The 15536-nt window shown below is 39.7% G+C and overlaps 1 protein-coding gene and 1 long non-coding RNA gene across 5 annotated transcripts in view; one reads left to right on the top strand and one right to left on the bottom strand.

Moving 5' to 3' along the window:
* Positions 1-3801, top strand: part of QRSL1 (glutaminyl-tRNA amidotransferase subunit QRSL1) — a 14082-nt gene extending 10281 nt beyond the window's left edge. For both annotated transcript variants that reach the window (XM_080586983.1, XM_080586982.1), the window contains exons 9-11: positions 205-322; positions 2596-2801; positions 3275-3801. In XM_080586983.1, the coding sequence (XP_080443109.1) occupies positions 205-322; positions 2596-2801; positions 3275-3444 (494 nt within the window). In that variant the 3' untranslated portion in view covers positions 3445-3801. The remainder of the gene's footprint in view (positions 1-204; positions 323-2595; positions 2802-3274) is intronic.
* The window catches only part of LOC308192923, a 24470-nt gene extending 8934 nt beyond the window's left edge, over positions 1-15536 (bottom strand). Inside the window, exons 1-3 of one of the 3 annotated variants that reach the window (XR_013949224.1) lie at positions 10976-15529; positions 9643-9756; positions 3530-4263 (exon numbers count right to left, since the gene is read on the bottom strand). This is a non-coding gene — a long non-coding RNA (uncharacterized lncRNA). Of the gene's footprint in view, positions 1-3529; positions 4264-4995; positions 5051-9642; positions 9757-10975 lie in introns of those variants that run through there. The other 2 variants (XR_013949222.1, XR_013949223.1) reach the window with 2 other exon arrangements.

Here is a 15536-nt window from a genome sequence, read left to right as displayed (position 1 = left end):
TTGTAGACACGTGAGTATTTGGGGTTAAAATCTTTTTAATATCTCCATAATAAAATAGGAAGATGCTTTGATGGTTTTCCAGAACAGTAGCATATCAGACTGCAGCAAACAGTGGCTTATTGTATTATTAAGTGTATCACTATTTTATGTTGCTAAATATTAAGGATCACAAATCTTAATTTCTAAATTGCTTTTTCTTTTCAGGACATCGTTCAGATGTGAACAAGTCTACAGAAAGTATGTATGCCGCAACGCGACGAGAAGGCTTTAATGATGTTGTAAGAGGAAGAATTCTATCAGGAAACTACTTCCTGTTGAAACAGTAGGTGGAATACATCTTGAAAATCAAATCTATTAAGTTACTTTTTCATGTCTTGATGAGCAATTCATCACCATTTCCTTAACAAATTAATGTCCTCACACTAGTGGCTACTTCTAATATAATTATTGCTTTACCTATGTAATACCCAGTGAACTGTTAATAGTGACTGAAAATGCTTTCCCTTAGTTATACTGGTGTGACCCTTCTGAATTCAGTACAACAGCTTTGCAATTTTATTCCCCAACAGATTGTGACCTGTTAGTTAAACTAAGGAAAAATCTATCCCATAGTATGACATTGAAATCATAGTGCAGCCATCCCTGTTGTAGAGTTAAAAGTTCTGTAGGTGTTAATCTCGTTAAAGCTGCACAGAAAAACTGCTGATACATTCTACTGAGATTTTCTAGAGTAAGCCAGATGATATGGCAATTAAATTAACTATAGCTTTCTGCATTAGTACGCAAGGAAGCAAAGGCACTGGCAGAGGTACTGAACTATTGTTTTTATAGATAATGTTTTTATCCAGCTCATGTAGAGAATCTGATCACTCTGATTTTTTTTTTCTTAGTTTTCACCCCTCATTTAACAGTCCTAATTTACGAGAGAAAATAGGAGTCATACTTAATTTGTTTAGGTACTAACAGAAAAACTGGTCATGTAATTGGTCTCAAAACAAATGCACCACAGAAAGAACTCTGTCAGCAACAGTATTCATCAAAAGTTGACTTCTGGTTGCTCTCAGAGACAGGAATGTTGTCAGTCAGTATGTAACAACCAGCTTCTGTGGAATGCTGATATTCTTGCCAAGTGTGTTCCTTCTAGTCACAACTGTCCAGATCAACTTTCCTAAGGCTGCTTTTCCTAAAGCAGCTTTTCCTAAGGCAGCTCACTTTTCTTTGTGAAGGAACGTAAGATTGGCTTCCATCAGGATTGAACAAGAGAGTCCTGTTCCTGTTGACAGTAAATTACTTTTGAAGTAATCCAGGGTTCAGAAAGCATTCTTGGTATAAATAGTAAAGCACAAACATCTGTGTCTCCTGCAAATGTTGCATTTTACAGATTATTTTTGTTTTGCTTTTGGAATCTATAAAATAACTAGGTGGTTGTTCATGAAATAATCATTGTTTCTAAACATTGCATCAGAATTAACAGACTGTGTTTGATTTATTGGTATTTTTTCACTTATTTCAAACTTCCGAAATAGTATTTCCGATGTTGTTAAGGTATTATTTGAGGCCCTTTTTCTTCCTTTTACTGTTTCCTAAAGTTAACAGCTAGGATGACCTCAGAAATTACTCTAGAAGGATGGCTAATTTCAATACTTAACTTCTTAACTAGAATCTGCTGACTCTTATTCATTGCAACCATTTTCATTACAGTATTTCAGAAAGTTAAATCTTTAGATTACGCTGAGAAATAAGCTTTTGGTCATTTTCATTTATTCTATCTACACACATTTTGGTATGTATTGACTTTTCTACTTTCTTAGGTTACAGTCTTTAATATCCCTTCCCCCCACACTTTTTTCTTTAAGAGTTATCTGTTGGTGTAGATGGTGATTGCTTTTGAAACCAAACTTCTCTGAATTTAAGGATTCCATTGCACGTTTACCAGTTTTGCATGTGAAATTTAAAGGCCAAGAAAACACAAAAGCTAGCTAGTTTGTTTCTGTTTCAGAATTGTATAAGGACAGTTTAGAAAGCCATAAACCACATATTTACATGAGGAAAAAAATCAGGGAAAGATAAGGTCTTTATAATGGTCTGTGAAGAAGTATGCTAGGAATACATACCTGGTTCTCAGTCCATTCAGAGACCTCCATAGATGATGGGACTCTTTCAAATGCTCTAGCTGGATTGAATCGTAAATGACTAATGCCTATTTTGAAAGCCCGCTTTATTTCTGTATTATTTCTAGGCTTTGTTGTGCTGTTCTGCTGTGAAATTCAATGTGCGGTTTGGTTTCAGAAAGGCCATGCAAGTATTATCCTGATTCTTAGTTGAGCATTTAAAACTAGAGTTTTGTTTTCCCTTCACCTTTTTTCAATAGAATTTCCATGTCTCTTCCTTCCCTGACTGCTTCATGGCTATGAGAGCATAAACACTAAACTTAATTTGATGACTAGCACAGTGGTATATCAAAAACTCAAGTATCAATGTTAGTCTTTTAACCAGGCAGAATAGTGAGCTTGTCTTTTCTATGGTAACTGAGAAAATGTTCAGTATTTTCAGAATTAAATCATCCTGCTCTCACATCTGTTTTTTTTTTTCTAGGAACTATGAGAATTACTTTGTCAAGGCACAGAAAGTCAGACGTCTCATTGCCAATGACTTTGTGAAGGTTTTTGGAAGCGGTGTTGATATTTTACTCACTCCTACCACTCTGAACGATGCAGTCCCGTATATGGAATTCATCAAAGAAGACAACAGAACCCGCAGCACGCAAGACGACATCCTAACACAGGCTGCAAATATGGCTGGTGAGTAGGGACAGGAATTCAACTGTTTCCTCCTGCCTAGTCAGTTTTAATGTCTATTCCCTTCAGCTTTTAACCTCTTCTATAGAATTAAGATATCTCATCCCTTTCTTTTATTATCTTCCAAGGATAACCAGGTAGGTATAGTTTATTTATAAAGTGCTTTAAAACGTAAGGCTAGATTATAAAATGCTGCCCAGAAGGGGTCACAGACGAGGTGAATTCATTCAGGTACCAGAGACCAAAATCTTGTGTTGTGGAAAGTTGGCTCTCCTTTGGGAGGATGCTGACTCCTTCAGTTGATCTAATTCATTTTTGTGACCACCTGACAGTATCCATAGTTAATTTACTCAAATGATCTTTAGTCTTTCTTCTGCATAACTTTTGTTCTTGTTCTCTCATAATTGCTACAAAAATGACTCTAACTGGATTTTTTTAATAGTAAATCTTTGTATGCATAACTTCTTTTGTTTCAGGATTGCCAGCCATAAATGTTCCTACAGCTCTTTCAGAGAGAGGCTTGCCAGTTGGGCTCCAGTTCATTGGGCGTTCATTCCAGGAGAAGCAGCTTCTCACTGTAGCCAAGTGGTTTGAAAAACAAGTAAAATTCCCAATGATCCAGCTAGAAGAAGTGAAAGGGGCATGACCATGGTGTCTTTCAGTATCAGAAATCTGCTTCTTTTTCATAACGTGAGGCTTGCTGGTCAGCTAAAGCAAGAAAGCTGTAGGGATGGTCTAAAAATGTACTTCTGCAGGTAACTGTCTTCTGCAGAAATAACAACTCAGTTTGAGAAGACCATATGCAGGATGGAATAATGAGAGCTTGTTTCTGTGTAATTAAGGCAAAGTGAATCATTAAGTACACATGTCTGTGTTACTAAAAGCCATTTCTAACTGATATTAAAAACATCAGATTGAAATTATTTGTCTTATGTCTGTGGAGCTGCTTTTTTCCATCCCCAGAGGGCATGTAAGGTATCTGGCTCATTAAAGAACTAACCTGAACTTTCGTGTGAAAATTGCATGGTTGCTAAAGGGCTTGGCTTCCCTCTGGAACGTGGGCTTTTGTAATGGAAACAACCAGACAAGCTGTAATGGAACAAAGTTATCAAGGGTCCGTTTGCCAACAGAATTGTGAGAATCACATGTAGATGATTCATTTAAAAATAAAAATATAAAACAACCCTGCCTTTCTTCTAGCAAACTCTTAGCAGGAGAGGAAGTCACCTCCAGGTATAGGGATCTTGCAGATGACTCTGGTTACTTCCATCATAAGAGGGATGAATTCCAGATTTCTTTTGGGGAAACATGCCAGCTAATCCTTGACTAGCTATTTTCTTCTTCACCACTGTTCTCTGTAATCAGCACTTAATTTCTTACTTAATATTTATTTTCTGGTGTGTAATTCTCCATAAGGGTAATACCAGCTATTCCTTCATGGATGTTTATTCAACACAATAGTAGTCTGAAATAGATTTCCAAACCATAATATTAGCATACTGGCAGACCTACTAAACTAGTAAGTTGTCAATGCTGTAGTTTCCATTTTTCCGAAGTTGGAAAAAGTATGGAGGGTTACATTTGTAGATTTGGTTTTGCATCAGATTTGTTTTCAGTCATAGTTTACAGCTTTCACAAAGTGGAGATTGAGGGGAAAATAATTGTAATATGCTAACATAAAGAATCTTCCTGAATTACCTCTGGCCTTATACCATACTGTCACAGCTAGAAAAAACATTATTCTGTTTCTAAAAATCACAAATGATGGTGTATTTTCCAAACCCCAACATCATCTGTGCCAATACCTTTCCCACACAATTAAGCACTGCACGATTAAAAAATTCCCACATGATTAATAATTTATAGGTATATACTAAACATTATTTAAAAAGGTACGCTTTGTTTTTAGTCTGGTGCTATCTTTCTTCTTGCCATAGAACAGTCTTCAGGGAAATTGCTTTTCCTCAGTGGGTGATGATAAATGGTAGTCCCAAAAGACTACTTTAACCACTGTCTTATTTAATAATTTAGGTGTGTTTTAATTGTTCTGTCACTGTACATGTCTTATCCTCTAGCAGCCTAAGAGCTGGATCTTTCAGTGAGATTATCCACTATCCAAGTTGGAATCCCTGCTCTTTGATTTGCAGTCAGGCCCCAAACCCAGATCTCCCACCTACTTACTGTTTCCTAAAGCAAGGATCAGTGTCTTTTGCTGAGAGATTGAGATAAAATCCTGATTGTGGAGGGTATTCCTGGAGGGACACAAGGAGCCGTGGAGTGTCATGGAAAAGAACATGCAAAGAAGAAATTGTGATCTCCCTGAGAAACTAATTCTGGACTGATTTCTGGCGCAGTGGAAAGTGCTTTTTTATACAAGACAATTTTTCTCTTTAAGCTCCTCCTGAAGTTAAATCTGATGGAAAAACTGGATCAAGGCAAAAATCCTCACCCTGTGTGTGCCAGGCAGCTAGAGGAGGGGTAGGTGAAGGGAAACTCTTCTATACAGAAACTATACAGAGAAGTATGCAGCAGAGTACAAATCAGACAGACATCCATCCTACAGCCCTGAATAGCATGGCACGTATAACTTTGTTAGTGGTTGAGACCCATCTCTTTGAATTAGACATTGTAAAGACTTGGAAACAGAACTCCTGGTTAGATTGGTACATTTCTGGGCTTTTCATTTCAAGGCAGCCTCATCGAGGCTTCTGTCCTCCTCCCACTCCCTGCTGTTTTGTTGTTTGGGGGACCACATACCAGATGCTTTTTCTGCACTCCCCTCTTGAATACTGGGATTTCACCAAGCCAAAGGTGAGAGCTCAGGAACCAGCATGGTTGAGGAGCTTCAGGATGCTAAGCATGAGTACCTCAAGTTTTGCATGGTGTCTAAGAGCCTTTTGCTGTCTTTGTGTTAGAAAACCATCTCTGAGGAGCTGATTCTGTGCCCCTCAGCATTTCCTGAAGTAGCTTAACACCCTGACTTACCTCTAGATGACGCAATGGTTGTGAGCAGTATCTCTGAGCAGATCTTCCTGCAGCTGCTACCAGTGCCAAGTCATGGCTTCAGAATTATAAACAGTGAAGTTTCTATGATGGGTTATTAAAAGCTCAAAAATCCTTGTTACAGAAATAGAGGAATTTTAGAACACAGGAAGGTCTGGGGAGAAAAACTAGGCCTATGTGAACATTTTGTACAGCTGTCTTGAAAAACAATTTGCTGAAATAAGAGAGTTGAAACTTTTATGACATTGTAGCGCAGCCACAGCAGGTGGCTAGGTGTAACCCTATCACACAGGGAGCACTGTGAAGGATTTGTAGCTAGAGGATAATTCCAGTGCTTCCTGAAGGAAACAAAAGCTAGAGCTTTAACAAACAAGCAGTCTGCTCAAATGTTTGGAGTATGATTTTTTTTATTTTTTTTTCCTCCAGGCAATGGGAAATCGTAAGGGCATTATATAGTGGAGAAGTTATTTTGAGAAGAAAATTAAGACCTTTCCCTGTAAGGTGTTTTTAAATACAACTGCAATCTGGTGTTGCAGTTCATGCAATTTCCATATACCTGTTTTTCTCCTCACTCTGCTTAATAGGCTCACAGTAAGGGCAAATTCAAAACAAGTTTATGATTGCAGCTGTTTCCCTATTACTACATTTCTCAGTTTTGATAAGTAGGTCACTTAATAGTTACTGCAACTTCATTGTTGCTTCCCCTTACATACTGTTAATCATTTTTCCACTTTTACTGTTCACCTAAGAACTCACGTGGTCTGGAAAACTACAATGAGAAATGGGCTTTGTAGCCTGCCAGCACCAATACCTGGGGCATCCCAGGGGCTCCCCCTTCAGCTCTGGCCCCCCAGAATACTATTCCCTTTGAGAACAATAACACTGGATTCGTACAGGATATGGGCCACTGAAAAAGGATGAAGAGGTGTGCACAGTATGTCTAAAAATATGAGACCCTGATAGGGTTATATGACAGTCATACTTCCTTTTAAACTAGTGACCAGAATGCTACCAGAGAGCGTAGGAAAAAGAAGCGAAAAAGTCAGAGGAGCAAAAAAGGTTATCTACATTTGTTATTTTTCATTAAGTCTCTCAAATAAAGAGGAAGGGATCCAATTACATGAATGTTAGAAAGAGGCAGGAAATGAAAAACACTCATAATCATCTTAATTAGCTTACCACACCTTTGGCTGATTAATGTCCAGATGCAATTAAGGGATTCCAAGCTAACTTTTTTTTTTTTTTTTTTTTGAAACAAGGTTTTTTTTTTCCCCCACCCAGCATGGGCATCCTCCCATGCTTCCTGCTGAACAGTGGTAAAAAGATTTTTCAGCTCAGCCACGCAGGGCACTCAGAGGAGCAAGCAGGAACCCAGCCAGGGGGCTTTGACTTATCCTGCGTGTGGTTTTACAGCTCTGTCTACAGTATGACTGTCGAGAGTTGCAAGCGAATGTGGCATAGTATGTGATGAAATGGCCTTCAAAGCTCTGGGAACAGAGGCTGTTTAGCCAGGAGGGCTGTCCTTGTACCTCAACATGTTGGTTGGTGGTGGGATTGGTGTGTCCTGCCTCGCCGCACTGCTCCGCAGCAGAAGGTGCAGCAGTGAGGAGCAGGAGCAGTGGTGGGAAGGTGGCGAGTACCTGCTGGCATCTCCTGTCCTGTGTTGTGGCTGCAACAGCTGATGGGTTGTGACTGCTACTGGTCAATGCTAATCCCAACAGGGACATGAGCTTGAGTAAAAAGTGTTAGGCACTTCATTGTGCCACCCAAAATGTGACATTTCAGCTCAGGAGGAGACAGAGAGACACAGAAAGTTGTCTAGGCACACTGTGAAACACAGGGAAATAGAAAACACGTTGAAGAGGGGACAAAGCTGGAGACCTAGGACAGGAAGACTGAGATGAAGGACTGGTGGATGAGGAAGCAGAAGTGTTCTGGTGAAGGAGGTTCCCTGGCTTCACGTTTTGAAGTTGAAACCTTTGAAGGTGGGTACGTTTTTGAATTGTACCTCTCTGAACTACAGTCTGCTTGATTTACTCCAAGAACAGAGCATTTAGGACTTGCACTGCAAGTGTTTAGTCCAAAAGGGTGTGCTACTGTCTTGAGAAAGGTATGCATAATATCTGCTTAACAGAAATCAAAATGCAAACATTGCCAACAGTAGAAAGCCTAGGAAGACACTGCAAAAGGACCTGTGGACCAAATTTCCCTTTATAGGTAACTATTTCCTGCAGTCATCTCCATAAATTCATCAAAATTTGTCTAATCTAATGAGTATTCTGGTTTATTTCTCCCTTCCAGAACCTTCTGTTAAAAACTTTGATTGCAGCCAAGCCACACACACCTGTTTGCTCAAGGCAATATTGTTCTTTTGTTTAAATATGCCTTCTCAATCCTTGTGTTTAATTCACTATTGTATTTATAGAACGCAGTAGCATTCTTCCTTAGCCTTTATTCTGCTAGGACAAATAAGTCAAGCTCTTCCAGTTTACTCCTGTGTATTAGACTGCCCCCTGCTAATCCCCATAGCCGCTCACTGCACCTGCTCCAGCTGAATTCATCTGTTTCTGACATGGGTGACTAGTACTGTAAAGACGATTCCAGGTGCAGTTTTACAAGCACAACGGCCTTAATATTTCTTCATCTCTCTTGAAAAGTTCCTCCCCAGAAAACTGGGGAGACTGTAGACCAGTAGCCTAAAACAAGTTCATGATTAACCAGCGCACTCAGGGCTTTCTCTGTCTCCACAACTTTCAGTGGATAAGCATTTCTGGTATGAGCTGAAAGCTCATTATTAAACCTCTAGGTTCACGACCCCGCACTCTTTCTCCTTAATGCTGCTCATATTAACAGCATTGTCCAGTTTTTCCTGTAGAGTCCAACTCTCCACTGTTTTGACAGTAACTCCCAGCTTCATGTCATCAGAAACAAAGAACATGTCCATCAAATCACTTTTACTTATCACCGTAAACTTAACCTCATTGCAATAACTTTCCAAACCATTGCTGCCGATGGACTCAGAGGAGAATGGAATTCAATTTCTCCTCTGTAAGTGTCACCTGTGCCCTGATGGACTGGGACAATGCACTGCCTATTGGTAACAGCTAGCTTTAGGCTGAGGACCTCCAACCATCCTTAACAAAAACTTGAGTTTTGGTCCCCTCTCCACTTCATTATGACTTGCTTTGAAGGCTACAAGCAAACAGAGCCCCTCTGTGATAAACATTGTCCAAGAATATTGAGAACCTGCCTTTTGAAAGATCTTCCATCTATTGTGCATCTGTCCAACCCCTCCTTCTCCCACTCCACCCATAACAACAACAGCAATAAAACACCCAGGATAATAAACTATTCTGAACAAGAGCTGCCTGTTTGCTTTGTATCCACAGCACTGGAAACATAAGAGCCTGAATGATGTACTCTCAGCTGTGAACAATGGAAATGCTGAAAGACTAAAACCAAACCTCCTATAGACAAAATGAAGCCTTGTTGCTAAGATGAACTGCTAACAGCAAGCTGAGCTGAACCTGCGCTGAACTAGCACCCTAACTGAAAATAAAGTCAATATTACAGATTAAATTATTTCCTCTTCTTTAAAAGTGAAACCCTAACAAATTACAGCATCAATGATCTTCATGGAACTATTGTTTTGCTCTGGGTGACAGCTGCACTTTACAAGTAGACCATCTCTCAGTACTGCTCTTCCACTCTGACACTTCACTGCCAATAAGTGTATTCCTTTTAAAAATAAGATTTCCTAATGAATTTGGCCAATAAACATGGATTTCATTGACGGACAAGATGGTGGAGAAGAAGTGAGAAGAAAACTTGTTCTACTTACTGTCAATAAACTGGATGTGCTGTTGACAAGACAAAACGTCTCTCAGTCAGTAACCATAGTAATGTATGTGCTCGCCTAACACAGGTGTCCAAAAATCTCCTCCTGCCATTCTCCCTGAAAGCACAGACAGCACAGACATTCCCTAAACCATCACTTCTGGCTTTCATGACCAAACTCAGTCAATGAACATCATATTTCTACACTACCTAGTATTACTAATGTAAATGCGCTAATGAATTAACACCACTTTGGAGCCATTTTAGAATGTATTTCCATATTATTTAAGATATAAGAATTTAACCCATCTCAGACTCCATTTCTCACAATCAGAAATTGCTGCCTTAAGTATCTTAAGTATATTAAGTATCAGCCCAGTGAATGGGTGGGGAACAGGAAAACTAAATACTGCTTGATTACTCTTTTGATCTATTCCATTTCTAAGTTTTTTTCTAAAACCCGCTGCAAGCTGTAACCTTTATCTATAATTACCATTAAGGAGCACTGGCATTAAATAATATTGAAAAATTATAAACTCTCAGGACATAAAAATGAAATCTGAAAATGAGTTTAATTATTCATGAATAGCCTTTGGAGATATCCACCTATTTCAATAAGGCTAACGCTGTCAGGTCCCTACCTATATACCACTTTTATAACACCTGGATACCTCTATTCAATATATGGATAGGTGGGAGGCACTAATTTTTCTCAGCTTTATAGAGGAAGAGCAGCTGCACAGAGAAACTAAAGATACCATTTTCAAAGTGATCTTTTTCAGAAGTGACTTAGCTCTGTACTTAGGGCAGGAGTTTTAAGAGTGGGTATGTGATTTACTCCAATTAATTGCACAGCTTGTGGCAGAGCCAAGCACTGAATCTAGTGTCCCAAATTGGGAGATCGTCTCTATTCAGTACTTTTTCAGTCCTTTCTCAGGGGAAGAGAGCAATTTACTGTCATATCCAATAACCTTCTACCCTGCAAAGGACTGTTCTGCCCCCTTCCATGTGCTCGATAAATTGTTCATTCACTGACAAACATGCATTTTGAACTGCAACAACTGCAGGCATGCAAGGACATTAATATCTTGTACTTATTTCTGTTTTTCTCAGTGACTGGGTTTTAGAAGGCCAGAAGTCCTAAGACTGCCCAGCATCGTCTCACCTATGAGACCGTGACATTTCTCAGCGGGGCTCCCATTTCAGTGCTTTGCTCAAAGAGATATGGTAGTTCATTCCTGAGTTTACAGATGGCAACTGAGACCCTACCTGAGCCCCGATTTCCTATTATAGCAGTTCTGATACAAACCTGATCTTGTACCCTAAAGCAACCTCACCTCCACACCTGTGGGATCCATTGTTCAGCCACAGCTTTTAGCCCTGTTCCTTGCATAAAATGATCAAGTCACCTCGTAGACTTGTTACAAAATCTGCCTTAACACAGCAGGTGTGTTCTTCTTTTGCAGTCACTCTCATAGCTTGGCTCTGGAGGATCTTCCATACATCCAAGCCCTTCTTGTGCCAAGCCACCACAGAGGGAATCAGTGACAGCCTCGCACGGCCACCCCCATCTCCCCCTGTTCACCTGCCTGGGGACACACGGTGCCTCTAACACTCACAGCACAGCGTATCCAGCAGATCCTTTGCCAGTGCCGCCTCCTCCTCCGCCTATGGAAACCAAGTTTCCTCCCACTGCATTTCTACCCTTGTTTATTCAGATTAAAGCGAACGGCAAACAAAAGCATCTGCTTGTTTGCAACTTTCCCAAGTCATCCAAATTGCTTTCTATCAGCAGTTGTCCTCCTCTCTGCACCCTTCTGAAAGCTTGGTCAGCTGTCAGACTTCAGCTTGCCTTCCAGGAGCCTGATGAAAATGTTACGAAGACAAGGACAGCACCCAGAAGCCACACCAGCATCACTTCATGATAAATAATTTTTCTTACCATCCTGCTGAAGCAGGCCAGCTAGCCATGTTTACTTTAGTGCATGTCAAATACCATCCAAGAAAAAAAAATCCCTGTACATGTCTAAATATATTATGGCAGCATTATTTTTACTACCCACCTTTTATAATGAGATCACAAAGGTCTCAGATTACTTTGATGGGAAGTATTTTTCTAATTTTAAATATTTTTAAAGCATTATATCCATCCAGTCCCCACATCATGCTTTCTACTATTTTTCCTGGGACTAAGACCCAACAGGGTTATGACTGACTGTGTCTAAATAACATGTTAGCTCCCTCCCTCCTTCCCTTCTTTCCTTCCTTCCTTCCTTCCTTGCAACTTCCCCAGTGACCACACTAACACTCACAAAAGCCTCTCTGTTTTCTGGAAGCTGCACATTTTTAAATGATTATCTCTTATTTAGTGTTCTCCCAAATTATTACAGGAAGAGAAGATACTGCACAGTCATGTGACAAGTTTATAGCATCCTTGTTTTGTATTTGTAAGTACGTTTAAGTCCTTCCCCTGCTGTTACTGACTTCCACTTTGCCAACGGCACCGGTAAGCAACCAGGAGCTCAGCTAGGCTGAGAAGGGAAGGTTGATTTCTGTTCTTAAGAAAGCTTAGGGTTCAAGTATTTAATGCTGTACCTTATCTCAGATGTTTTGTATCTTATCTTATGGAAAGACCTGGATCAGCTTTTTCAGTTAGAAGTTTCTGTTTTATATTTTTCAGTATCAGCTTTCCTGTTCTTGTATTTATTATGCATTCACAGAGAGGAGGAGTATTGTTTTAACAGCTCCCTCTCAGCCAGGATGTTGTTTTTGTTGAAACTAGCATACCCTGTTTTTCCCCTCAATTACAGCTTATTAGGCAACCTGTAAAATATTCTGACATTTTCTAAGTACCATTTACATTTTTCTTCCTTCCCAGCTGACTTAGCCCAGAATTGTTTTCAGTGTTGTGAAATTACATCAACTGAAGCTACTTATTTGCATTGTGTTTGCCTTCAACAGATGTAATCAAATTATGAACATTTTTGCTTTTCATACCATTATTTTTTACTGTGATTCATTCCCTCTGCTAAGTCGAAAGTCTAGCCTAGAGTTTCACTGGTCTCTGGTGCAATACTTTTTTAACAAGAAAAATTAAGAGTGCTATTTAGTGATTCTGAAGATGCTTCAGTCCTGGCCACATGAGACTGCCAGCGTATATCATTTGGATTAACATCTCCCACGAAGATGCATGTTTCCTTTTCCTACTATACATTATAGATGGTAGTTCAAGGAGCCAGTCGTCTGTTCCTCCATAAAAACTGCTGTTCTCTCACTGACAGCAACTAATACTCCATTTTGTGTTTTTCATGGTGGGAAATCAATCCATGAGATCATTTCTTTGTCATTTGTCACTAGTAAATAAATCATGCTTCTTCTCTTTTCTGTTACAGGATGCCATTTCTCATCTCCTTCTGCCCACTAAACCTTTCTAAAGAGGTTATAACTAGTGATTTAGAGATTTCAGTCACAAAAAAATTCCCATCAAGTTTCAGCAATGCCATCTCTATTGAATTTATGCTCATAAATGAGCAATTCCAGTTCCTCTGTTTATTATCTAGGCTCCTCACATTAGTTTAACAGCTAAATAATTTCTCCTCATCATGTCCTTGGGCATTTGGGTTGGTGTTATTCACCAGAGCACGGTTTAGGGGCTAAGGGGGTTCTCATTTGTTTCCCCTTTTTACTTTTTACAAATGCTGGAGCTGTCAGAGATCCCATGCTGGCAGCCGTGGGTCCCTTCCCCAAAAAGGAATGAGGAGCAGATTCTCCCCCAGCCCACTCAGGGTCTGCCTGCTCATTCAGAAACCTCAGAGAAGAGAAGAGCAGCCTCCGTTCTCTTCCTCAAACAAAGCCAGGAGACATTAAAAACAACTCTAATACTACACCCAGGGTTCATGCTGGTACTGCTTGAAAAATTCTCTCTCTGAAGCCATTTTATAGCTGCTCCTTTCTGCCTGGTATGAATTTGTGCCTGCAGGCTTTCTTAGGCATGCACAAGTGGTTTCTGTTGTTACTCTGGTTAATACTTGACAATGTGATGCTTTGCCTCCTCCTCCCCTCTTAAAAATAATAAATAAATAAATAAATAAATCACACTGCCACATGAGTAGTTTTGCACCTCAGAGGAGAGTAGACAGGAATGAGCCTCTGAAGCAAAGATCATTCTTTGTATGTTTCCATATCCTGGCTGCTTCTCTTAGTTTTCATTGTTTTATAGGAAAAGTGTCACTAGAAATACTGGAGGCCAGTTAAAGGATAAAATTGTTTTATTGTGCATAAATTCAGTCTTTAATGAGTGTGGTTTTGTCCCTTGATTTTTAGTATTATACAAAATTTTATCAGGATGGTTGTCCTGCACAATTAGTCAAAGCTGCAGAAGCCCATGCTTCTTGGAATCAGTACCTCATCTGGTCTGAGATGTATTGGACATTGAACGAGAACAGCTTTTGCAATCTTCTGTCAATGCCTTGTAAAATGGTTCTTTTACAGGATATGCTTTAAAACAGGACCAATTATTCTTGCAGACTGTAATACAAATCGTAGTGTAATTAGTACTTAACAGCAATAATAAAAGAAAGTGAGAAAAATGGTGAAAGAAAAAGAGAGAAAAAGCAATTTATTCGAAGTAACTGCACTTCCACCTATTTATTTAATGTTTGCCACTTTGAAGTCTTGTCGTCCTGCCAATACAGTAGCACAATGTTCTACTTCTAGCCCTTTATATGTCTTCGCAGAATAAAAATCTCAGCTGCAGTATTCTCTTACTCTCAGAGGAGAAATGATTCCTTCCTAATCCAAATCTTCTAATGGCTCAGCATTTTGTGTTGAGAGATCTTACATCATCTTGGGAGATCAAAAAAGCAACTTTTCAGATGAGTGTCCTAAAGCAACCATTGTCTATACAGTCACTTTAAAAGCTGAAACTTCTTTTTCCTTCCACATCTGAAGCATTTTCTTACTTAGGAGATGTTTATTGCATTCTCTGTAACCACTTCTTACTCAGCTTGCTTAGCCCGATACAAACTCACATTTAATGACCTCCTTATTATTTCAAATGTCTCAAGAAATTTGATTTAATTCAAAGCCAATACTGCCACAAGGGTATTGCAGGTCTCAAAGATCTCCTTGCGAGTCTGCTGGAAGAAAGAAAAAGGGGGGGAAAAAAAGGCAAAACAAAAAGTACTAGAAAATAGCCACCAAGAACAAAGGTACAGGCTGCACTAACAAGCGTGTCTGAATGAGATCCAGGACTTTATACTCTTTCATCAGTACTCCATGGAGCTCAGGATTCCCAAATCCTCCAATATTTAAGGGCTTCTTTATGCTTTTGGATCTAAGTCTCCAGATCTATGGCTATGGAAACATGAAACAAGTGCAAATCGCTACAGTGCTAATTCCCAAAGTTGGCAGAGTGGCTGAATCGATGGTGTTCCGAAAGCATGAACTGCCTCACGCATTTCAATGGACTGCTTGGTCTCATAACTGTGGACAACCATTTGAATAACGAGGTTTCCATCTGTCTCATCACTGGTCATGACACTAAAATCATTGAGATAATTTTATTACTCTCTACATGCCAGTTGCTTTTTGGTCAATGGTCAAAACCCTCCAGGTTCATCCTTCACAACTTCTGTGGCACATGAATGAACTGGTAACGTGAACACTTCTGAAAGCACAAAACCTAGACACAACACAAAATATACAAGAAACATTTGGAGAGCCATCAGGGTAGCAAACGTATGAATGAATTCTTTACTACTATGCAGAAACTCATCAGTTTTCAGCAAGACTGCTTGGACTTTCCAGCCCACCCCAACCTGGTGTCACGGCAGCCAGGAGCCTTGAAGCACCATTCAGATCCTGCTTGCCACCAAGGACCCAGGTGTACTTGCCACG

The sequence above is a fragment of the Anser brachyrhynchus genome (genome assembly GCF_964034855.1).
Source record: "Anser brachyrhynchus genome assembly, chromosome: 3".
NCBI classification, from domain to species: domain Eukaryota; kingdom Metazoa; phylum Chordata; class Aves; order Anseriformes; family Anatidae; genus Anser; species Anser brachyrhynchus.
Note: the sequence above shows the minus strand (reverse complement) of the source record. Positions and strands in the feature narration are given on the sequence as shown.